We start from the raw sequence: 23,553 nt of genomic DNA, 5'->3' as shown, positions 1-23,553 counted from the left end.
TCTTATAGCCAACACAATTAATAGATTATACTGGGACCATACATACAAGAACACTCAATACAATTAATTACAACAGCACAGCACTTAAATATATTGAATACAAACAAGAAAACAATAAAATAGTTTTAAGACTCCAAGAATATCTTTACAGACCTAGTTAAAGTCCTAGGTCAGTAAAACGCTCAACGTGCAGAGACCCAATAAAACCCTAATATAGATCTATCCTGATAAGGTTCATCACGAATATTCCCTTAACGTGGTAACTTTAAGTACTTATACACAACACTTGTTGGGAAGTATTAAATGGAGATAAAGTCCGATTGAATTAGCGTTGAACGTTTGCCCAGCAATGGGACAATACATGTTGACAAAAAAAGTAAAAATACAAAGACGCAAGATTGTAAAGATTGCTAGGACTTTAGTTGCGTTTAGGCCGAAACGTCAAGCAAAACAATATTTAATATGTATGATCGCAATGATTTACGTAGCTAATATACTTAATCGCCTTTATTTACGTAATATCAGATAATAGAATATATTGAAAAAAATCTCAAAGGTACTATTTTCTCTGATCAAATGTGTGTGTAACATAACATATTTGTGCTCAATTGTAGCATATTGGTTAACAGGAAATCCCCGAGTATATTGAAGTTTGGGAAAGACCTTTGCCCCATGATAGGACAATACGTAATGAAAAAAAAATGCTGTGGACAGAACCTGTATTTTTAAAATTCAAAGTCAATTTGAACTTGAGACCTTTTCCCCGGTGTTCTCATCAGATACTTGATCCTTGCCATAATATAATTATTAAATCATCAAGAACGTATTACAGCTTTACGTTATAATTTTTGTGTCATTAGCTTAACTTATGTAAAATTATTTCTCATTTGCAAAATCGATTTAATATAACCCTTTAAGGTAAATTTTGCAGCCTTTTTTATAAATATCTCAATCGTTTTTAATTATAATATTGTAAAGTAATTCTGATCGAAGCAAAGGTGCAAAAAAGTATGAGATCGATATAATTTCACATCGATAGAACAAGCTAGCAATATTCTTAAGACAATAAAAAAATAATTCATAGTAAACATCTATTTAAAAAAATAATCCTGAACAAAAAAAAGTGTACAGATGCCTGAACGAAGCAAAACAAATGTTGGGACCGTAGAAAATGGAAATATTTGTCATCTACTTACATTTGTCCCCTCAAAAACAAGGCATGATATTATATAGAACACTTTATATGTCATACATAATAATATTAACTCTTGTATGTATATTAAACTAGATCTCCAGAGATAAACGGCTTAAGCTATAAACAACTGTCCTTTTAAAACAGTTTAAAGTAACAATAAAATACTGCAATATTGACAGTGAACAATATAATTAAACCAACAATTATTTAAATTCACCTTCCATACAAGTCACTAAACTATCCATATATATTTAATTATACAGACATGAAATATATTTACATACATCTACATAACACTGTTCGGTAGCAATAAAAATATGGTGGTTTTTACAAAAAGACTGCAAGTAGGTATTAACGCGGTACTTGATAAAAAAAAGTATAATGATAGATTCAGTGTAATCACTTCAAATTATCAAGAATAGGTAACTAAATAACAGCTTGTGAAACATTCGTATAAAATATTTTCGTTAAGTAAGGTGACTGTACCAATGACCAACTATTGCAAGCAATTTTGAAAAAGATCTATTCATCTATACTAATATAATAAAGCTGAAGAGTTTGTTTGTTTGTTTGTTTGAACGCGCTAATCTCAGGAACTACTGGTCCGATTTGAAAAATTCTTTCAGTGTTAGATAGCCCATTTATCGAGGAAGGCTATAGGCTATATAACATCACGCTACGGTCATTAGGAGCGGAGTAGCAACGAAAAATGTTACAAAAACGGGAAAAATTTTGACCCATTCTCTTAGGTGACGCAAGCGAAGTTGCGCGGGTCAGCTAGTTTATAAATAAAGTATGTCAACGGAATACGCATCAACAATTACGATATCTTTATAGTAAATACAAATAACGTATGTTTATGACAATTACATTCTTACTTTTAGAACTATCATAGTTTACATAAAAAGAACATGCATAACTAACTATCACACACACCTGTAATACCCAAAAGTTCAGGGTAAGTATATAAAATACATTCCACGTTTTACTGGGATCAGGGACGAGCCATTGCCATACATCGGACACGTAATCAAAACTTTGGGCTACTATTGATAAACATTCTAATTAATATAAATAAGAAAAGAGCAATTGCACTTTGCTCGGCCCGGGAATCGAACCCGAGAATTCATGATCTATGTTTAGACTACAGATGCAAAATGAGTAACAAATAATCACCTTTTTTTAAATTACTTACCCCCGGTTTCTGAGTTACGCTATTGAATAGATAAACTACCGCAAAATCTACTCAGAAACTGGGCATTAGTGAAATAAATGGCAAAGCTACCTTACATTCATTATTTAATAACAAGGAACTCCAAGGTCTCACAATGACGAATACTGATTGTCTACAGTCAGGTACACGAAATAAATAATACCGTGATGAGCAAAAACCTCAGATAATACTGGCCACTTATACACAATACAACTAGCTTTTAGCCGCGGTTTTGGTCATGTACCTAATGTTTTTGGTTTGTGAAAAAAGAGTCGGATTCCATCCCCGGAATATAATTCAACTATTTGCGAAATTAGATTAAGATTTTGTATATTATTTATGTTTTATTACATTACGATCTTATGCTATACTCCGTAGTACCTATATTCTTTCAAGCAGCGAATTTTGGTTTAGTAGATATTAAACATATTCGTAAAATGGCTCTCGGCAAAAAAAGAACCAGTTAACGGAATCAGTCCAAAGTTGAATAGGTAATTTCATAATTAGAGCATTTTTAGAACAATGCGTATCGTTAATCAGTTCAAAAATGTCTACGGAATTTTGCGAATAAATTCAATATCTACTTAACCGAAAATTTATCTAAATCGGTAACAGACAGACAAAGTAACATTCTCATTTATTTATAATATGTATTATTTGTATTCTACCTGTATGTGAGGCCGTCATTTTATGCGTAATGTCATTATGAAGATATTTTAAGATCGCCGTGCCAAGAATTTGTTATTTACAGCCTTTGTTTTGTTTAAAAAGTTAACAAGGCTTAGTTTATGGTAATACTCAAATATTTTAATAATAAAATGCGATTTAACCTGGTTTCTCCATTTAGTTAATTGGAAGATAAACATACTTAAAGAGTTTTTGATTTTATTGAAAGTATTTTTACGTTAATTTAGTACACATATTACTTTTTATACAACGGATTTTAATCGTCACGGGCGTAGTTGTAATTAGAGCCCTGACCCCAGAGTAAAGAACCCTTTACTTGTGACTTCGACGGCATAGAAAATTTACGCGGAGCTAAATATAACCCAATATTAATCCAGATTATGTGCGAAATTTCATCAAAATCCGTTTAGTAGTTTTGGCGTAATTGAGTATTAACAAACAAACATTCACATTAAGAATTTTAGTAACATTATTATATATCAGATATACCTAATATTTGTACAATAATATATTTTATAGCATGGTAGTAAGCATTAATATAAATATACATCGTGGTTAACAAAATGCATAATCAAAAATCTAGAGAGTCAAGGTCGCGTTTGGTCGTAATTTGCATAATTCTGCTTCAGTATTATTTAAAGAATTTGCCTACTTTCTTATCTTAATAGCATCACAAAGTTATATTAAAAATATAATTTAAGTTAATAATCGTATTTCTAAATCAGTGGTGGGAAAATCAATTGTTGTTGACTTATTGTCACAAAAATATTTTTTAAAAGTGGGTCGGAAAGACGTTCCACCTAAGAAAGCCTTTTTATGGAATCCCAGAAAACCTGTTTAGTAATTTAGCCGTTAACTTAGCCATGAAATCATATTAATGTTTAATGCCCCTTTCGGTCAAACTAGATGCCTAATTGATACAGTTAATAAGTTAGAATAAACAGGACAGAAGTAAGTTCAAGTCTCATTTTCCCACAAGGCCCTGTGATTATAAGCTATTTATAGCGCAAGTGTGCAGCTTTCACGCGTGTCCAATAAACCGTTCGTAGAAATACACGATACTTTATCTTTATAATCAATTCATAACATCATTATTGTGATTCATTCAATCAAATTTCTTCTAAAAACACTTGAATAGTTTAATTGCTGTAGTCACTATAAAGAAAAGAAATATCTCAGGAGAACCCACTGACGGTAATCTGATTCCAAAATAGGCATAGCTTGTACTATAGTACCCAGATAACTGAAAACCAAACGTACTATTCTAAATGCATAACAATATACCTATAGATAAATTATCATAATGCAAACTTAGAACATAATATACTCGTGCTCATCACACAAAGAATTATGATCAGAAAGTTAGAAATTACTCCAGAATTGATCCTAAACGTTTTCCGTGTATTATACGTAGTTAATTTATAAACATGTGTGTGTTGAAGACAGTAGCTATACATTATGCATCTCATGTGCGAGGGCAGTCGCGTGCGCAGCTCCTCGCCCGCGGCCCTTTATTTGATGGACCCAATTCAATCTGCATGAAAACATTAATATTATACACAAGTATCCGCTATCTGTTTCTTTTAAAATATACTTCATTACTAACTGATGATTTCCAGTTGTCAGATCATTTAGAAGAATAAGTAAAAAAGAACTGACTTATTAAAGAAATGCCTATCGGGATATCGGTTATATACGAATCAAACTGATCAAATTATACATGATTTGTCAGCTATTATACAATGTCTATGTGTTCTCTAAACGGGTTGAGTACTAAGAAGGTGTCGAGTTTATAACTATTCGTTTAGTTTAGGGCTGGAGTTGTTATAGTAATATCAAATTCATAAAGTCAGTTCAGTGTTATTTAATCACATGTAAAACAATGTTCTGCCTCTCATTGTGCTTGCTTTCATAACCCCAACAATATGCCATAACGCATTTTCCCAGGAAAAATCAAATTAGTGACTCCCATATAAAGTTGCATGCATCGCGAGAAAGCTTGGAGGTCACCGCACCGTTTATGTATGAACATGATAGTTTGTTTGTCACGGATGTACTCGTAAACAGCGTAACCGAATTTTGAAACTTTCACTATCAACAGATTATCATTACAATTAAGCCGAATTTGAGGGAAATTCTCGGTACCAATCCAGTTTTGGTAGAAGCCGGTTAGTTTACACTCGCTTGCGATTTCACGAGCCCCAAACAAGACTAGAGAACTAAGGAGTAAAGAATAAAAAAATATGTGTTTATTTATACAATCTATCATAAAATCTCCAGAGGACAAACTGACTAATTACTTTTAAATAACACATTTTCATGAGTCGACAATTCAACTTTAAAGTATGCAAAGTAGTAAGAGAAAAAGTATTGGTAACTCCTAAGTCCCAACTATTCAACAACAAAGCATAAACTAATCGAACATTATGAGTAACAGCGACATGAGCTGCCGTTCTTTGACAGACGGCTTAAGGAATACAAATCAACGGCATAAAACACTTTTGAGTTAGAATAAAACCTTTTACCGGATATTACTCGGTAAAGCTTATGGCGTACAATGAGGAATTACTTTGGCTCCGGCTAGACTCGAAACTTCCTGATTTCTGCATGTTTGAATAAATACTTGTTCGCAGTAAAGCTAAATCCTTATTGGGAATGTACTAAGACAGGGGTAGGAAACCTATTGAAATTTTTAATGCATATTCAATTAATGTAAAAGATATTAAAACATACTTCGTCGGCTTTCCATTAGATGATACGTGGAAAGTCGACGAAGTACAAAACAAACTTACCAAAGTTCGTACAAAATTTTTTGGTAGTTCAATTTTATTTGTTTTTATGAAAATGTTGAGTATCTCTTTTTCTAGAAGGAAGTCGTAGTTACTCGAATACAGATTAAACATAACAACGCCAGATGTAAATAAATCTGGCCGTTAACATAATTGTCCAAAAGAATTTGACTTAAAACAAACTCTTGTTTATACCTATTCCTATTTCAAAATATAAATATTTAAGACAGCTCACACCAAACTCGTCCTTACAATACATAGACTGACGGTATAAAATCCCTTAACAGCTACTTTATCTACTTCTATTCCAAAAATGTACTACAAATAATTGTCATACAAAATTGAACCTTATCCAATGGGAATAAAGACGTCAAGCTCGTTAGCTATGAAGCACGTAACATTCAAATTACATTTGATTGGTCTGCTCACGCCAGTTCACGTGTGTTTAATGATACCACGTCGGTACAAGCCAGGATTTGAATTTTTTAGCCAGCTGGCTACTGTTTAAGAGCCATAGCTTGAAGGCATAAGCTTGTGTTTTGTTCATTATTCAGCCACTACGTAACAATTTAAAGGAAATTTGGTGGAAGAAATGTTCTAAAAACATCAGTCCACCTGTTTTCTAAGTAAGAATGCCAGCGGTTATAGTTACTTGTTATTTGGATTAATTTTCTAAATGTTGTTGTGCAGGTGGCTTTCTCGTTGTTAATGATGCTGTACATGTGTTACAAAAGATGTATTTGTACATAGATTATGTTTAGAAAAACAAATGGTAGTTTTAGTATCCTGTTTTGAACTTCAGGCTACTAATAATTTCTAGATAGCAAAGGCTTTCGAAAAACATCGCTCGGCAATTGAACTCTGATGAACCCTAGGAAGGATTCTATTACCTAGCTTCTATTTACATTCCACGTAACGATGTAAGTTGTCACAACATTTTAAAATCAGGAATACATTCGCATGCCTAGTTATATGATTCGATATAATATACATATAACTATAGACAGCGCGTTATGTTTGCCATGGTCGCTGTAAATCAGCCCCAGGTAATTTGTAATGGAATACAAACTATAAATCGCGAATATCTACAACCTCCTAGCTCTCATTTCATCTTTTAAACGACAAACAAATTATTTTGACATTGTAATAAAAGTTTAATGTTTTTCTAAGTCCCGACCATAAACTAACAATATACATATATTTGAAAGATCATTTTACGAGTGAGTTTTATAGGTGTTGTCATAATCATAGACAATAATAATAACACTTGTTTAAATTACGAGTGTTGTCTATGGCGTTCTGTACAGTGTTGCCAGTGATGTGAGGACTGAATTTTATTCCCTTACGTTTGTTAACAATGTTTCTATATTTAAGAGGGAATGCCACAACATCTTAACATTAAAATGGTGTGATTTTAAATTATTGTATGCAGTAAAATGTTGTGCTTAAAGTGCAAACTGTAGGGAGTTGTTTTATTCTTCATGAGGCTTGGCTTCGTGTGGTCGTAAGATTTTATGCCAAGTTTTTACAAGTCAGTTGCCTGTAATGACAAAATGTTTCTCATGTAGCGTTAAATACAATCATATTTCCTTTGGTTTACATCTTGGACTCCTAACTTAAATGGGTGAATACATAAAGGCGAATCTACAATCGAATAATCGAATAATTTGATCTTTCTCCAAAGTTTGAAGTTTCGACAGTAAATAATTACATGTATAGTAGTAGAGTGACTGACTGACTGGCTGATGGACAACGCACAGCTGATACTACTGAGCGTAGAGAGTTGTAATTTGGTATGAAGATCCCTTTGGAAGCACAGAGATGAATTCTGGAAATTCCACGCAGGTAAAGCTGCAGGTGGAAAGTTAGTCTTGTATATAAAAGTCGTATTTATGCTACCATAGTACTATACTATAGTACTACTGCTATATACTATATACATAAAAGAGCTCGATGCAACTAAACCTAAGTCTATGTATATTTAATAACACGTTATCAAGCACGATAGCAAATTTACCATATTTTCTCAATTAACTTATCTATGTGCGATCGTTTCAAAGGCGTAGAAAAAGGGTAAAGCTTGCCGACTGTATTAGCTGTTAGCGAACTATACAGCGGGTATTTAATGTACCAACTGTCGACATATCTGATATAACACGGCACTCGAGTTCGATTACAGAGAGATACCAGCGCTGATCCGACGTCGATGAGCAATAAATTCTCAACATATTTTCAACAGATTCATCAGCAATAAGATACGAGTAATATTGTCGGTAATCATCTTTTAAATGATAACGACTTAGAATGTATCTAAGTTTATGCTTTTCTTGAGGATAGCTTGTAGAAAGTAGTACAAGTATTACTAGATTTGGTTCGAACTGCGACTAATCAGAAAGAGATTTTTGTAGGATAATATGCAACCTACAATGACGTCTACGACATTGTTTTATACACATATACAAATATATATTTTACGTCATAGATATTTGTTTATTCAACTAAGAGCTTTATTATGACTCAGTGCTTTTTTGCCATAGACGTAAGCAACATCTTGTCACATACATACATCATACATCTAAGATCATCACTTGCTACGATCCCTATAAACCCTATAAATTGTTCGTCTAATATATAATAAAAACATTATTATAACCGTCTCATTGTTAGGTCTGGGTGGTATTTTACTATATCTCCATACAAAAGCTTAAGAATAGCCATAAATTCTAAAAATACACAACACAAGCAAAGCATCTTCTATAAAAGTTTCTCACTAAACCAGTCTGTAAAGAATGTACACACTTTTTATTGACATTGCAATCTGTACAACGTAACGGTACTTAATAACCAACAACTCAATCAAGGCTTCATTAAAACTCATAATAATTCACATTTAAAGCAATATTAACTATGAAAACGCTATTTAAGCCTACCTGTCTTTGATTCCTGATGTCTCTGAGAGTGCCGTCAGCTACCGGAAACCCTCTACAACATATTATTGCCTTCTGCCTCACAGGTTGCTTACCTGCCATACGAAATACAACCTTAGAGTTGTGAAATTAAGGTGTATTTTCACAGTGTAGTGCAGTCTCCCATGTGGTGACTTTCAAAAGCGTTCGTCAAAGAAACGTCTAGTCCGTAATTTGCGTTAAGTTGCAAATTTTATTGCTCCTTTTTGCCTTTCGACTAATTAAGTAATTAATGAAGGTAGTTGTTAGAAACCCTAGACCGTTATTAAGGCGATTATAGAGCTAAGCGTAATTATATCATGATCGTGTAATAATGAGTGGTCGATAACATCACCATCAAGGCACAGACGCAACAGTTCTTTTACATTTCAGCTTTAATTAATCTACAATTTACTTTTTTATATTGGAGCTTTTTAAATGTGTGCAACATTAATATAATTGCCTTTTAGCAGATATATTTACATATGATATCAATTGCCTCACGAGTTAAACTGTTATTATTGATGCATTAAAATGACTTTTCTTTCCACAGATTCGGTTCAGAAGAATATAACCGATCAAGATGTCGCAGAGGGATTTCTCAGAGGTTTGTTCTAGCTATAATAATGTTGTTCTCCTAATTATATTCAAAACCAGCCAACTGTTCAGCAACGTATTTATAATGGACAATGTACAGGCACACTCTAAACTATCACACACATAGCCCAATGGGTCGGCAATCCGGCACGTCCGATGAAGTCTGTAGGGAGTCAAAATATTACGCTGTTAGTTACCTTTCCTATGGTTCAGCCACTCCAATTAAATAAAGTGTAAAGCAATAATACATAGACATTACGTAAAGAAAACAAACAGCTTGATAGTCTCATTGTTTACCAATCACAGTACAAACCTTTTTTTACTAAGAAGATTCATTTATAAAGCTTAACAGCACCTTATGTCTCGTACTCTCAAGTGCAAGTATTTGTTTTATACTTCGATCTTCTTACTTTAAGCGTAAAGTTGACCTTTGACAAACACAATGTATATTTACGGTAATTTATAAGAGGTTGTAAACTGTTACGTCAATAACAAATCGCTACTGTATTTATAGGCGACATTATTTAAGTACTTGTTAGTCGTGTTTGAGAGATTAACGCTAAGGAAAATACTTGTACGCTAATTAATATTTTATGTATTATAGGTATTGCTTCCTAGGAGACATATATTATGTGATCTTTCAGATATTCTACTTTACCTATAGTTGTTGCGCACATTCATCATTTTTAATATTTGTAAATATTTTGAAATGATGATCAAAAATATTTTCGAAGTGATAGGCAATGTTTGTTTAACTGAAAACTTTAACAAATCATGGCGTCGGGACATTTATGAATAATAATATGGTCTATAATTCTATGTCTAATAATTTGCTAGCACATCTCTCTATTCTCCTGCAGAAACTAAAACGGTGGTCACCATTAGATTATCTCTACGCTTGTTTACTCATGTTTCTACAATGTATTCCGAACGAATGAACTCTGCCGTTTTCTCACATATTTCTTGCTTCAAAGCAAATGATATTACAATTTCTTAATATGCACATAATTCAATATACGCCTTCATAACTCAGAGATTGGGTTTGAACCCGAGACCTCCGACTTAGCAGTCGATACGACTAATTTATTGCTCGTATTTCATTGACGAAACTTAGCTGGATTCTTGGAAGCAACTGTGAGTAATGTTGGTACCCTTTACCATATCATCGTGTTCAAAGACTTTCGCTACCCTCTGTACGTCGTAAACATGTAGGCTGTAGCGCAATTTTAATGCAATGCTATTGAAAATTTTTTTTTTTTTTAAATTTTCTGCGGGATACGCTAGGGGCGCTGGCTTTTCATACATCATAGACAAAGCCAAAACTTGCTAAACTCTGTTGATCATAGTAGATAATGGTAGAAAACCGCTTCTCTGATCAATTTTGCGCCAACCGTCTCTGTTATGTGCTACTCTTGTCCAGAGGGGCTAGCACGTATCTCTAGTTGACATCTATTTGAACGCCACTACGCTATACATTGCCTTCTTCCTTCGAATATAGCGATTAACACGTTTGTCAAACCAGCAATGTACTGAATAGTGATAAGCCCATAGGTGTTTCCCTGTGTTCAACTCTATTAAGTCATCGTACCATCTCACCACTGGTCTTCTTCTTCTCCGTATAGGGCAGAGTTAGGGCTTTAATTTCATTTGGTCACTGGATGGTTCGATTGTACGCCGGTACTTGGCGTTGTTCGGGCGTGATCGGCGCGGGCGCCGACGACGTGTGAACGTGTACGCCGCGCCGGTGCGTGACTTGCTAGTATCTTGCGTGTGGTACAGTGGTCAAGCGATAGCGGTGTTAGTAGATAAATATCTGTTAAAACTGGGTTTAAGATATGTTGACAAAGAGGACTTTGATAATGTTAAAATTAGATGGTACTAGGATTGAAATTTTGTTACTAACTACTTTAAGTTTTTACGTCTATAATCTTTAAATTACTTTAAAGCCACATTAGCACACACTGTAGAAGTAATTGCCAAGAATCGTTTAGTTTATTCTAATAAAATCATTAGCATCTTTAACTTATAAAGTTGGTCAAACAAAGTAATAAAAGTCATAAAGGTTTACATTTTCCATTTCCTTCTAAAAGCTACACTTAAATCTCTATTTAAGTACAAGCTATACACAGCATCTTACTTCACAGTCTTCAACTCATAACTTAAGTCCATCAATGACGAGGTAAGTTACACATAAGGTACCGATACAAATTAATGTAATTCAAATGCTGTTAAGGTGTAGATGTGACGGATAACGTAGGCGTGTTCTCGGTGCAAGCTGCGCCCGCGCCCGCGCCTCATTCAGTCCTAATATCGTTTTTATTATTTACAAATTAGCTGCTCCGACACCGACCGCTATCTATGGGAAACTTGGGCTTATTGAATTTCCTAGTCTTTGTTCCGTAGTTGAGGTACGAAATTGTTGTTGTTTCAATTTGTAGATTAGCATTGCGGAGTATATTTTTGATATGAGGGCTTATTATATGTCAGCAAAAAAGTACGTGCTTGTTCGAATAATTTGATTAAAATCTAGTTGCCTATTTTGTCGAAGGACTAAAGACGTCGTAAAGTGATGATTATATAAATCATGTACTCTAGATTATTGACAGTGCCCCTAAAACTTTGTAAATTCAAAAACAAAATGCGGATATAGTTCATACACATTTCAGTAACAGGCGTGATCAAAAGAAACAAAAAAATGAACGATAATTTTATAGTATTTTATACTATCGACAAAATTGAACCTCGACCTTGCAATATCGCATCAATCACAACTTGGACCACCGAAGACATTTCACGCAGTTTCTTCAATATGTTAAAAGAAGTGCAATGTTTCGGTTTCCAATGTAAATGTTTTAGTTTTCTCATTGTATAGTTATCGGGTGTTCGAATCAATTCGCTGTTATCTGTAGTGAAGGAAATACGCCGCGCGCTTATCAACGCACAACTTGTAATACAACCTGCGTGCGTGCTTTTCTTTAATTAAATTATCTTAAACTTTGCTGTAGAGAGTCTTGATTTACCTACTTCTGTTAAGTCTAACATATTTTTAATATGGTGGAATTAAAGAACTAACTAATAAGCAACCCGTCCGGTTTTGCCTGGGTCACTAAAACCTTACCTTAATATTGCTTGACTCGTTACTGAAATCCACATGAAAATCCGTTCAGAAGATTTTCATAGACAGACAGACGCGCTGAGAAGAGCTTTACTTTATAATGTTTATGTAGTCATAATGCTTTTTCCTTTGTGTTTTCTGAAGAAATTGTTTATTCCTTACAACCACAGTAATTGACGGATACCAGCTAGCAGAAAAATAAAAGTCATAGAAATTGCCATTTCGTATTGATTAAATTATTCATATAAAAATATGTCATTTAATAAAATGCGTAAATACGCTTTACGTTAGCAGCACATTCTACCTTACAATTACAAAATGTATAAATGTAAACATTTATAAACTGCTCTAAAACATGAACTACTATACAACGGCAGATATTATAGTTAATAAAAGTTTAAACAAATAAACTTATATAGAAGGTAATGGCCATCTATTAGTGTTTTATTATTTAATGCTTGGGTACCTTTAAGACATGTACAGTCATGAGCAATGTTGTTTTTTTATAAAAGAACTGCCGCGCTAGAAATTTCACATGTGGCGCGGGGACTTTTAAAAACATACAAACAACGAACACAAAGTACAATCAGACCCGAAACAGCTTTTGTAGATCGCACAAATAATTGTTTCACGTGAGAATCGAACCCCTTGCGACCCTAACCACAGCGCCATACTGTATCACTGTCACGTTTTCAATCATACTTTTTTGGAAAAATATCAACTTAATAACATTTATACACAGTCATTGTAAAATTAAGTACTTTTAAGTAATAAATATTAGTATATTTTTCTGTTTTAATTGATGAAAGTGTAGTTGAAAGTGTGGCAGTGCATATGTATTCTTGCTTTTGACTGTACATACGGAACTTTGAGGAACAAACCAGGCCTTCCATGGCAGTTTTATGATAGCCACCGCGGTCCAGATTATGAGAGTTTATTGCACTGGCAATACTGTGCAATTAAACGAGGAAAAATACCGTACACCATAGCAACAGAGCTGAAGCCTACATCATTGATAACAATGCGAAAAAATTACTTAATATATTTTTTTAATCTTAATATTAATGCTAGAATACAAGATTATTTTATAAGTATACCTCTTATTTCATTATGATCACCTTTTAATAGTATTCATAAAATAAAATCTTTATTTTATTTTCCAATTGCTTACTTTCATTTATTACATTTATACAGATAAATCCATCTGCTTACTTTAAATTATAATTATAAAAATTAAATGTAACTATCATCAGTGTACCAAATTTCATTAAAATCCATGCAGTAGTTTTTTTTAAAAGTAACAAGTATACATATACCCTTACAAACTTTCGCATTGATAATATTAGTAGGATTATCAAGTACTTATGTATTTATTATTCAAGTATTATGCATGTATGTAATCGTATTTGTCAAATATTATGGTATTTCTAAAATAATCACATTTGTTAATTTATATGCTCCTTTTGTTCTGTATTCCGATCAAGAAAAATGAACAATGCACATACAATTTATATGAATCATTTGTTTTTGTACGTCTGCATTGTACACATGAATTCACGTGAGAATAATTTGCGAAACATTCCTTTGGTTTTTAATTTGTATTATACATGCATATTAAAATAACTGAACAGATACTCATATTTATCAAAGAATAATCCAGAAAAAAAAACTTCCCTGAACTATTTCATTACGTACGAGCTCCCGCCCGCGACTTCGTCTACGTGAAAAGATTTTCTGCGGTACAACATATGTGTTAATTTAAGTAATAAACTACCTGTACATAAAATTGGATTAAAATACGCACAATAATTTTCCGTTAAAAAAGGAAACATACATCTTTACGAAATTTCGCATTTATCTTATTAACAGGATAGAATTGGTTGGTTGGACTGATATGCAGCGATTGATACTAAGCAAAATGCATTTAAGCTGTAAAACTAGAAGTAGAATTACAGCAAATCTCTTCCCACATAAACCAAACCTTTATGATAAATCTATAAAGTAAGTTTTTGCTTCAGTATGTTTATTCACGGTACTTGAGTATGCCAACTCCTTGCGCCCATAATTGGTGTTCATGACAGCAGGAACTAGTTACAATACACTCGACACCTCCCACGCTTACATATTGTTTAGTCCTCGGCGCTAAACTGTCCGCTATATGACCAAAATAAGACAATTCCATAGCAGTAGGCAGCAGCGGCAGCATGCGACATGGTGCCGGACTAGGAAACGGATTTAACTTCACAGACTTCAAGTTGCATAATAGTAAAAATTAGGAAAGTAGGCAGAAACCAGAGGACGCCATTTGATACGATCCTTACAAACTTCCCTTGCTTCAGTTACAATCATACACCTTGTCGTACAGGCGATCTCTGATCTCTACTCTCGCTAAAAATACGACCAAAAAAATACCTAGCACGAAGGCAATACTATGATATTTTGTATTGTGCTACATCAAAGTGAAAAACGATAAAGATCGATTTGACACTTGAGATTACTTGAAAAGATAGTTCTTGTGGAATACGCACGGGGCGCTGATCAGATTTTCATAAAACGATTTTTATAAGCTTCTCGATTGTCGATAGTCGGTAGTAATAGGTAACCCCTCCCTGTAGTCTCATGATGACACATCGCCCACTGCTGCCTGGAATCAACTACCCAAGTTTCCCGTTTAATTCCCATAGCTAATATGCAACATGTAAATACCTTCCGCCATTGACAACTACACTTTATTCATATATACCTTGACGAGTACCCAGTAATTAAGGAATTACCTCATACATCATGTATTAAATCCGGGTTTTGTTAATTAAGTAGCGGTAATCGAATTGCAAATCAACGTGTGAACGGTAAAGGCGTTAATACTCGTATAAATCCTAACGAAAGTATGCCACGTTCTTCTTTAATGGCTGCGAACTAAGAGTCCGCGTCTTTTGCAACATTGTAACACCAGCCTTTCATATAAACGTAGTGCGAGAGTCACCAGTTATACATTACTGTGTAACACAAGAAGTAAACAATTGTTTTTATATCTTAGTGACAAATTCTGCCTACAAGATACAAGGTGATACAAGATGACATACCCCCAGTTTCTGAGTACATTTAGCGGTAGTCTATCTATTCAATAGCGTTTAAACTCAAATTAAAATATGAATAGATAAACTACCGCTAAATGTTCCTCAGAAACCGGGCATTAGTAATAGCAAGTATTTATCTATATCGTGTATATCTTTGTTTCGTTTCCCATTCTTCCATGTCTTTACCTGTGCATCATGATACCATTATGACGAAAAAACATAGCTGGATTCCTTCGATGCTGTTGATACACAAAAACAAGTCTTTTCCTTAACAAAATGTAGTGAAAATCTTTAAAAAGCAATATTTCTCGACCTAGTTTAAACTATCTGAAAGTTCCCTGATAATTTCACATCCTACGTCTATCACGAAAAGTTCCAATAGTGATGTAGTCCACGTACATTGCCACGTTTTTATGTGCACAAGTCGTATTAGCGAGTTATTTCCTGCACTTCTAATCTTAATTGCGTCCGTCCGTGTGTTTCCTTCTCTCAATTAAACAAGTACATCAGGATTACGGCTATACTTTATAGTGGTGAGCTTTATAATGTACTAGCTGACCCGCGCAACTTCGCTTGCGTCACATAAGAGAATCATAATTTTTCCCGTTTTTGTAACATTTTTCACTGGTACTCTGCTCCTATTGGTCGTAGCGTGATGATATATAGCCTATAGCCTTCCTCAATAAATGGGCTATCTAACACTGAAAGAATTTTTCAAATCGGACCAGTAGTTTCCGAGATTAGTGCGTTCAAACAAACAAACAAACAAACTCTTCAGCTTTATAATATTAGTATAGATTAGTATAGATATAGAAGTATGTACTGTACTTACTACGTGTAGTATTAGCTGCTTAGACTTATTACACGTTTCAAGAAAATTGACAGTTGAACAACTCATATTCAATTTGACTTGCATTTATTGCACCGGCTTCTGCTCGCGAATTTTTTCGGAAAAGAGTTTTGGAACTAAAGTTAAAGAGCTTGACTCCTGCAACTCGAAACGGATACATATCGCCAAAGATCGTTTGCTAAAGCTATGGGGAAGGCCTTTGCACAGCACCGCAGTGAGACTATATAGGCTCAAAATAATAAAAAAAAGTTGTAAACTATCTGTGTATCAAAGTTCATCAAAATCCATCAGGTCGTTTTAGCGTGATTGCCCTTCTTTTTCCATAAAAATCTCTATTTTCCAGCCTTTCTCATATAGCTAGAGTTCCCCACAGAAGGCAAGTAATGGGACGATGATGAAGACCAATATTCATATAGCCTATAATCATGCGTGCTATATTATGATCGCTAATCGCAGCCAAGAAAGGATATACTATTTTATGGAGCAAAGATTTTTCTATAAAGCATCGTTCACATGGAGGAAGAATTTCATGGTATTATTTCATAGTCTTGAATACTTGTGTAATTGCTTAACAGTTAACGAGAAAACAGTTGACAAGTTTCAATTACGAAATATCTGCATCGGTATTTAGACACGTTGAAATGGTTCAAGCTCATTATTATTTCAATACGGCTGTAATTAGGTGCATTTGGACAGAACAGTATCACAATTAAAGCGCTAACTGTCAATTGAAATCAGAAACAATATGGCCGTGCTTTAAGAGCAATCGATAAGTTCCGAATTGATAAGCTAATTAATATTTATCTGGAGGTGGAAAACAAACTGTGAGTTTTAAAACGTCTTCTTCTGTTTTTCTATAACCCAGGTATTCTAAAAAAGATTTATTAAAACGAGCTGTAAAATTTATATTCGTCGAATCCATATTATAAATCGTAATTGCCAAATTAAACCTCAATATTCTAGTGATAGAGATTCTTCATAGTCATCACTTGTTTTGTAACGGAACGTTAATTGAAAAGAATGTAAAACATTTTTTCCCACATAAAAATAATTAACTCGCGATTTTTTCTTTAGGCTTCGCTTGATTGTTTCGTCGTAAAAAGAATCAAGTATGGACGTACATTTTTATTTTTAAACGATACTAATTAAGGTGTCGTGCTGGCTCATAATTGACTCGTAGAAGTAATTGAATGATTGACGGCGAACACTCGTACGTACTGTGAAGATCGACCGATTTATATGTTATTTATCGCGAAGGCAATAACTTGTAATACCCTTATTTGCAAAATAAATAAAGTTTATCTTGCAGATATAGATGAAATAGCGAGCGGAAATAATAATATATTGGCGAGTGATAGCCGTGGGAAGACGGAGGAACACCGTAAGAGTAGCGACTAATAAACAAAGCTTTACACATTTTACGGACATCGAAACCCGAAATAATAACAATTCGAGCACATAAACTGTAGCGCACTGTTATAACCTGCCACATGTGACGTATGTTATTGAACAAACTCGTCTCTTCTGACGGTTTGTTATGGCCGACATCAAAACGTCAAATCGACGATCAATTGGCAATTCTTTCTGTACCCGCCTTTATTCCGTCAATGTTGCACCCGGCCCTTACGTGCCATATAAGGTGATATAAAACTATTATTGGTGCGTTAAAATCGATATTAACACCCTGCAATTAGGAACAAATTACGTCAAGAACGTATTTGATTTAATAAGTTAGTATTTGCCAGACGCGCGTTATGGCCATCGGCTATTTATTGCAGCAACATTGTTGTTGACTGAACGTTGTATATAATTGAACATTGTAACCTTAATGACCCATAAAGTCTCGGCCCTTGATATATGCCTGCTGAACTACAACCTTTTTTTAAATAAATATAGGCCTGGGGTCTATTTTTCTTGAGATTTATTCACAACGTTGCTGTGGCCATCTACTTGCTTTAATTTACAAGAACGTGTTGTTGTTGAGAGTCGAAGATAATGATTGAAAAATAGTTGATTATTGATGTTTAACATTAACGATGAGTGCAGTGTGACATTTTCCATATTGATGAATAATATATTAGAAAAACTTACTGCAAATATTGCGCTAATTAACCTTGTGGGTGGACAATCTTTCCCCTTACAATCAGACAAAATTATATAATAAAAAATAACCCAAATTACTAACTGCAAGACGTAATGAGTAATAAAGGTACCTAATAAAGCATAACTCGACATTCATGCAGAAAAATAACACGAAAGAAGAAATTTATTGGTGGTACAGCGGCAAATTCACATAATAATATTTTAATTATGGTTCGCGACAACGAGGGAACGTCATCTCCCTCTTTTATTATCAAGTTTATTATAGACAAATGACAGTCCAAGTAATGAAGGCGGTCGGACAGACGGACAACTCCATAATTATATATAGTTAACAATTGTTGAGGATTACACGATGTTTATAAGCTTTGAGAAAAGAGGGGAGCATCTCATTTGCTTTGTATGATAAGTTGGGCTGCTTTACAAGTGTAATTAGCTCGTAAAGTTTTCAAATTGATGGTGTTAAATGTTAGGTTAGTGTGTTGGTAGGTAATGCATTTGAAGTCAGCAGAAATAGCCAGGGGAACTGATTTGAAATTAGAATTGTGGCCCTTTTTATGAAGTTTGCTATATACATGACATCGTATTATATAAAACACAATGTATAGTGCTAAGTACATGTTTGACAAATAAATAAAAGATTTCAAAGCAAATCCTTTTACATAAAGTTTTCTAAGCATCATAATAACAATTACAGAGTTAACATCCGCATCTGATGGCTTATGAAGCAAAAGCTAATATTTATGAACCATGATTAAACATAATCCCTATCATAACAGAAGGCATTCCTTGCGAACACAACCGCTACGTAATCGACAAGACAGCAAAAGCAACGCAGAAAACAAAATTATTAAAGTCCATTTACATTTTCTTCTCCTATTACGTCTAATCTGACGCCTAATTATCTTATCAGGAGGAATTACAGAGGGCGCCACTAGTCGGCGGCAGAGTGAGAGAGAATTACGCACACGTATATCGTGCGACTGCTATAATACGGGACCGCGTCGACGTGATGCACCATAATAACTAGTTACACGCGATCCGGTAAGCTGGCAGGAGACCAAGCTGTGGGAGCTGGAGGTAGCGGGAGCGTTCTCACTGATACAGCCTTGTTGCTAGATACTGTGTTTCGACTTCGATTTTTTTCTGAAAAGTAAATTGAACACACATCCCATTGTGATAAAAACATGAATTCTGGTAGTGGTACCGGGATCTACCAGAGGGACTCTAAGGTTTTGTTGAAATAGGATCATATCACGAGATCATGAAATTAAGGGTTGCAACGTTGGCAGCGAGACCGAAGATTTCAGGAAAAAATTACGCTGTCTAAAGTTTAGACCAAATAAAATTGTACCAGTTATAGTTTGAACCTCGGAATTAAATAGTATTAAAGTTGACTGATTTGACACTTGTTAGAGTGACCGCAGATCTAAAATGTAACTAGAGGTCTACTAACCTGTCAGTGCACATACAGGGTGCTACACTACATCTACAACACAGGCATCTAGATGGTGTGTAAATTGAGGGTTCGCGGCCGACATTTCATTGTGCTCAGACATTTAGTTTTTTTTCCACAGTTTTAGTGGCGATTGTTGGAGCAGCACAATGTGTCGTATATCAACACCTGACGAGCCTCTCCTTGTGCACTAGGCCTTATAATAAGTTCTGACTTTTCGTCCCACGTAAGTAGTGGGACGAAACGGAACGTGGTTCTCAGTTTCTTTATTATAGCTAATTTGACACTTGGGTACTCTGTAAATGAAAAGATAGTTTTCACACCTATCTTTATATGAAAATAGCATTTAGATAACAAAAAAGTGGAGCATCAAAGAGTGTGTCTTCTGCTAGTGACGAGGTTCCGTAATCCGTAATTAGCTTTCGGTTACTCTATACTTTGACTTCAAACTTTGTAGTATCGGTATATTGATGCCATTGGTCGATGTTCGAAACAATTGACATTTATATAGATTTGTTCTGTTGACAGAAATACTTGTCAATAACTTAAACTAATCGAATGAATGTAGACACTTTCAACGAAAACTAAAACTGTGTATTTAGCAATAAACTCGCTGCAGGTACCTCAGCTGTTTATCTAAAAAGCTCATATAATTTGTCACGAGCTGTCATAAAACATAGTTTTTTATCGGAAACTGTCGACGGCATCCGCATTCCCTACAGCCACACAGCCGGGCGACGGTCGGTGCCAAACGCTTACTTAACTTTCCATCCGTCCATCTAATTAAAATGAGTAATTAAAAATATTGGGGTTCAGTATCGATGTTATATAAATTAACTGCACGTTTGGCGCAGTGGTTTAAGCGGTCACCTCGCCGCAACAACCGTAGCGCCGCGTGTGGTGGGTTCGAATCCCACCCGGGACAAATCTTTGTGTGATGAACACGAGTATTTGTTCTGAGCCTGGATCTTAATGTATCTATATAAGTATGTATTTAGAAGTATATAAGTATATTTATCAGTTATTTGGTTACCATAGTACAAGCTCTGCTTAGTTTGGAATCAAATGACCGTGTGTGAGTTGTCCCATAATATTAATTTATTTATTTAACTGTCTTGGTTCCTCAAACGGCAATGTAAGACACGAAGTCTCAAGTTTGATTCCACAAATAATTGTTTCGAGTCTGGTTGTACTTTGTGTACCTTGTTTGTATGTTTGTAAAAGTCCCCGCGACACAAGAGCAATTCTAAGTGCGGGAGTTGTCTTTGAAAAAAAATCGCATAAGTAGAATTTTACTCCTTCTTGTGACATTTTTAGTTCTACTCTACGGTCAAATTCTAAAATAACTTTCGTGCATGAATGTATGTTATGTTATATTTTCTTTAATGTTTGAGAGAAAACGCAAACCATAATATGCACATGCGACTTGATACAATATAAACTTTGTAATGAACACTAAGCTAACGCATAATAAAATGTTTAACCAATCAACCTTATTTACTAAGCACCAACATAATCCGTATCAATGCAAATATTTACATACCGTCATCACAGAAATCGATATCTGAAATCTAAAATAACATCCACCAATTTAAGCTGATCTCTTAACGCAAGAAGACTGTTCAAATCTGTAGTTCAATAATTCTGGTTGATATTTAAATATGCTATGGGAACATCGGTATCGGGCCCGATTTACGCTTGACCGGTTTGTTAAATTAATTAGTAGATGCTAACATTACTGTTTGGTCACGTCTCGGTGGATTAGAGGAGGTTTCGGAGCGAGCTCTCACCCGCACCCATTATCTTCAACGAGTATTACTCCAAGTACCAACATATCTACTTTCTATTATATCGGATTCTTCGATTATTTTCTTACTTCGATAAAGCTTTTTTCTTCATTGTCTTTATAGTGTTGTTTGTGTTGAAATGGTTTAGGTTAGGCCGGGTAAAGACTGTGATATTTCTAATAAACAGTATTTTTGATGCAACCCGAGGTTTGTTTAACGTTAAGCAGGACTTATCCGAGTAGGTACTAATGCATATTCCTTTCAATGTAACGTATTTGTAAAGCGAGTTTAGAGGCAATTAAAAGTAGATTAAATTCTACACTGCCAGCCTACTCTTTTGTGTAGATGAATATGTATACTAATCATTGACTTTATAAAGATACTATTTATTAATATCACTAAAATATAGATGGTTGTACTTTTTGCATTATAAATTTTGCGAGTGAAACTTAATTTTCGATTCGAGAAATTAACCACGAAGCCATTTATTTCTACTGGAAAAATTAATTGTATAAAACAGTACCTTATTTAAACTGTTAAACAGTAAATAAGTAGTTGTATTACATAGATACAGAGGCAGTTTCCTGCTTTATCTAGATGATGATCTTTTGCCCATAAAGAAAGTCCCGCCCACTTGCATATACAACCTTTGTGGCTTTGTACTGCTAGATGCTTATTTTTTAATTACTTCGTTGAAATGTTACTTGGTAATAAGCGGGCAATTTAACAAATAAACGAATAAGCTCTTTTGCAATAAATATTATAAAGTTACTAAGCGGTATAATCTTATAAATAAATAATCTTGAACATATTATAAAAATATCAAAGTACTTTTATTTGCGGAATATTTTACATGTAAGTAATTATAATACTTGTTAATTGGCTCGCTAGAATTGTAATAAAGGATATTGCTACAGAACTCATATAAATATGAATAATTGAACTTGTCTCTGTTAATTTTCTTTTAAACAAATTCATGTTTAGTTTGCAGAAGCTACATATCGTATTTATTCTCATTTTCCTAAGCTACTACTTTTCTTATAACGACATCTAGCATAGAGTTGCAAGCTTTAAGATTCCCAAATTTGTAGGTACATTTGCTGAGATTTTTGAATGCAACAGTTTGTATTATAATAAATCCTGTATTATGTTTAAAAACAAACTCATCTCCGGGTGGGATATAAAACCATACAATTTTATTGAAAGATACACCTCGTCGGGTTTGGTCTAATAACAGAAAGTCAGTCGTTCTGCGGTCTGCAATATTACTGCGGTGAATGCGGTCGGGGACACCGACAAAGGCCCCGGTTCGATTCCCGATCGCTTCAAACAATAACACGTTCAGGTAGAAACAAAAATTGGAAATAATTTAAGTTTTCAATGCGGTTTCTCTACGAAGTTGTGCACAATCGATGATCATTGCTTTCTAGATTATTCACTACTTAAGTGCTGCAAAACATTGATCCAATTATTGATATAAGTAATTGAACATTAACTACAATTCGTGCTGCAACTGCCTTTCATAAATCTGTAAGTTCATTAATATAATTATAACTACTTAAATTAATACAATTTCAATAATTGCAACAGAAAAATAATCATAAAGGCTGCTTATAGGTTAAAAAAATTGAGCTGCTATCATGAACATTTCGATAGAGCCTTAATACGTTGCAACAAAGTACCACCTCCGTTCTTCTGTAAACTAACATCATAATAGGTTGTACGACTCTCGCAATAACGCG

At 34.3% G+C, this 23,553-nt stretch overlaps 1 protein-coding gene across 1 annotated transcript in view; it reads left to right on the top strand.

The window, feature by feature from the left end:
* LOC142981514 (uncharacterized) overlaps positions 1–23,553 on the top strand; it is a 73,363-nt gene that overhangs the window by 1,401 nt on the left and 48,409 nt on the right. The window contains exon 2 of the mRNA XM_076127495.1: positions 9,383–9,436. Coding sequence (XP_075983610.1) covers positions 9,413–9,436 — 24 coding nt within the window. The 5' untranslated portion in view covers positions 9,383–9,412. The remainder of the gene's footprint in view (positions 1–9,382; positions 9,437–23,553) is intronic.

This window comes from Anticarsia gemmatalis, chromosome 20 (assembly GCF_050436995.1).
Source record: "Anticarsia gemmatalis isolate Benzon Research Colony breed Stoneville strain chromosome 20, ilAntGemm2 primary, whole genome shotgun sequence".
In the NCBI taxonomy this organism is placed as follows: Eukaryota; Metazoa; Arthropoda; class Insecta; order Lepidoptera; family Erebidae; genus Anticarsia; species Anticarsia gemmatalis.
This window is presented reverse-complemented; position numbering and strand designations above follow the sequence as displayed.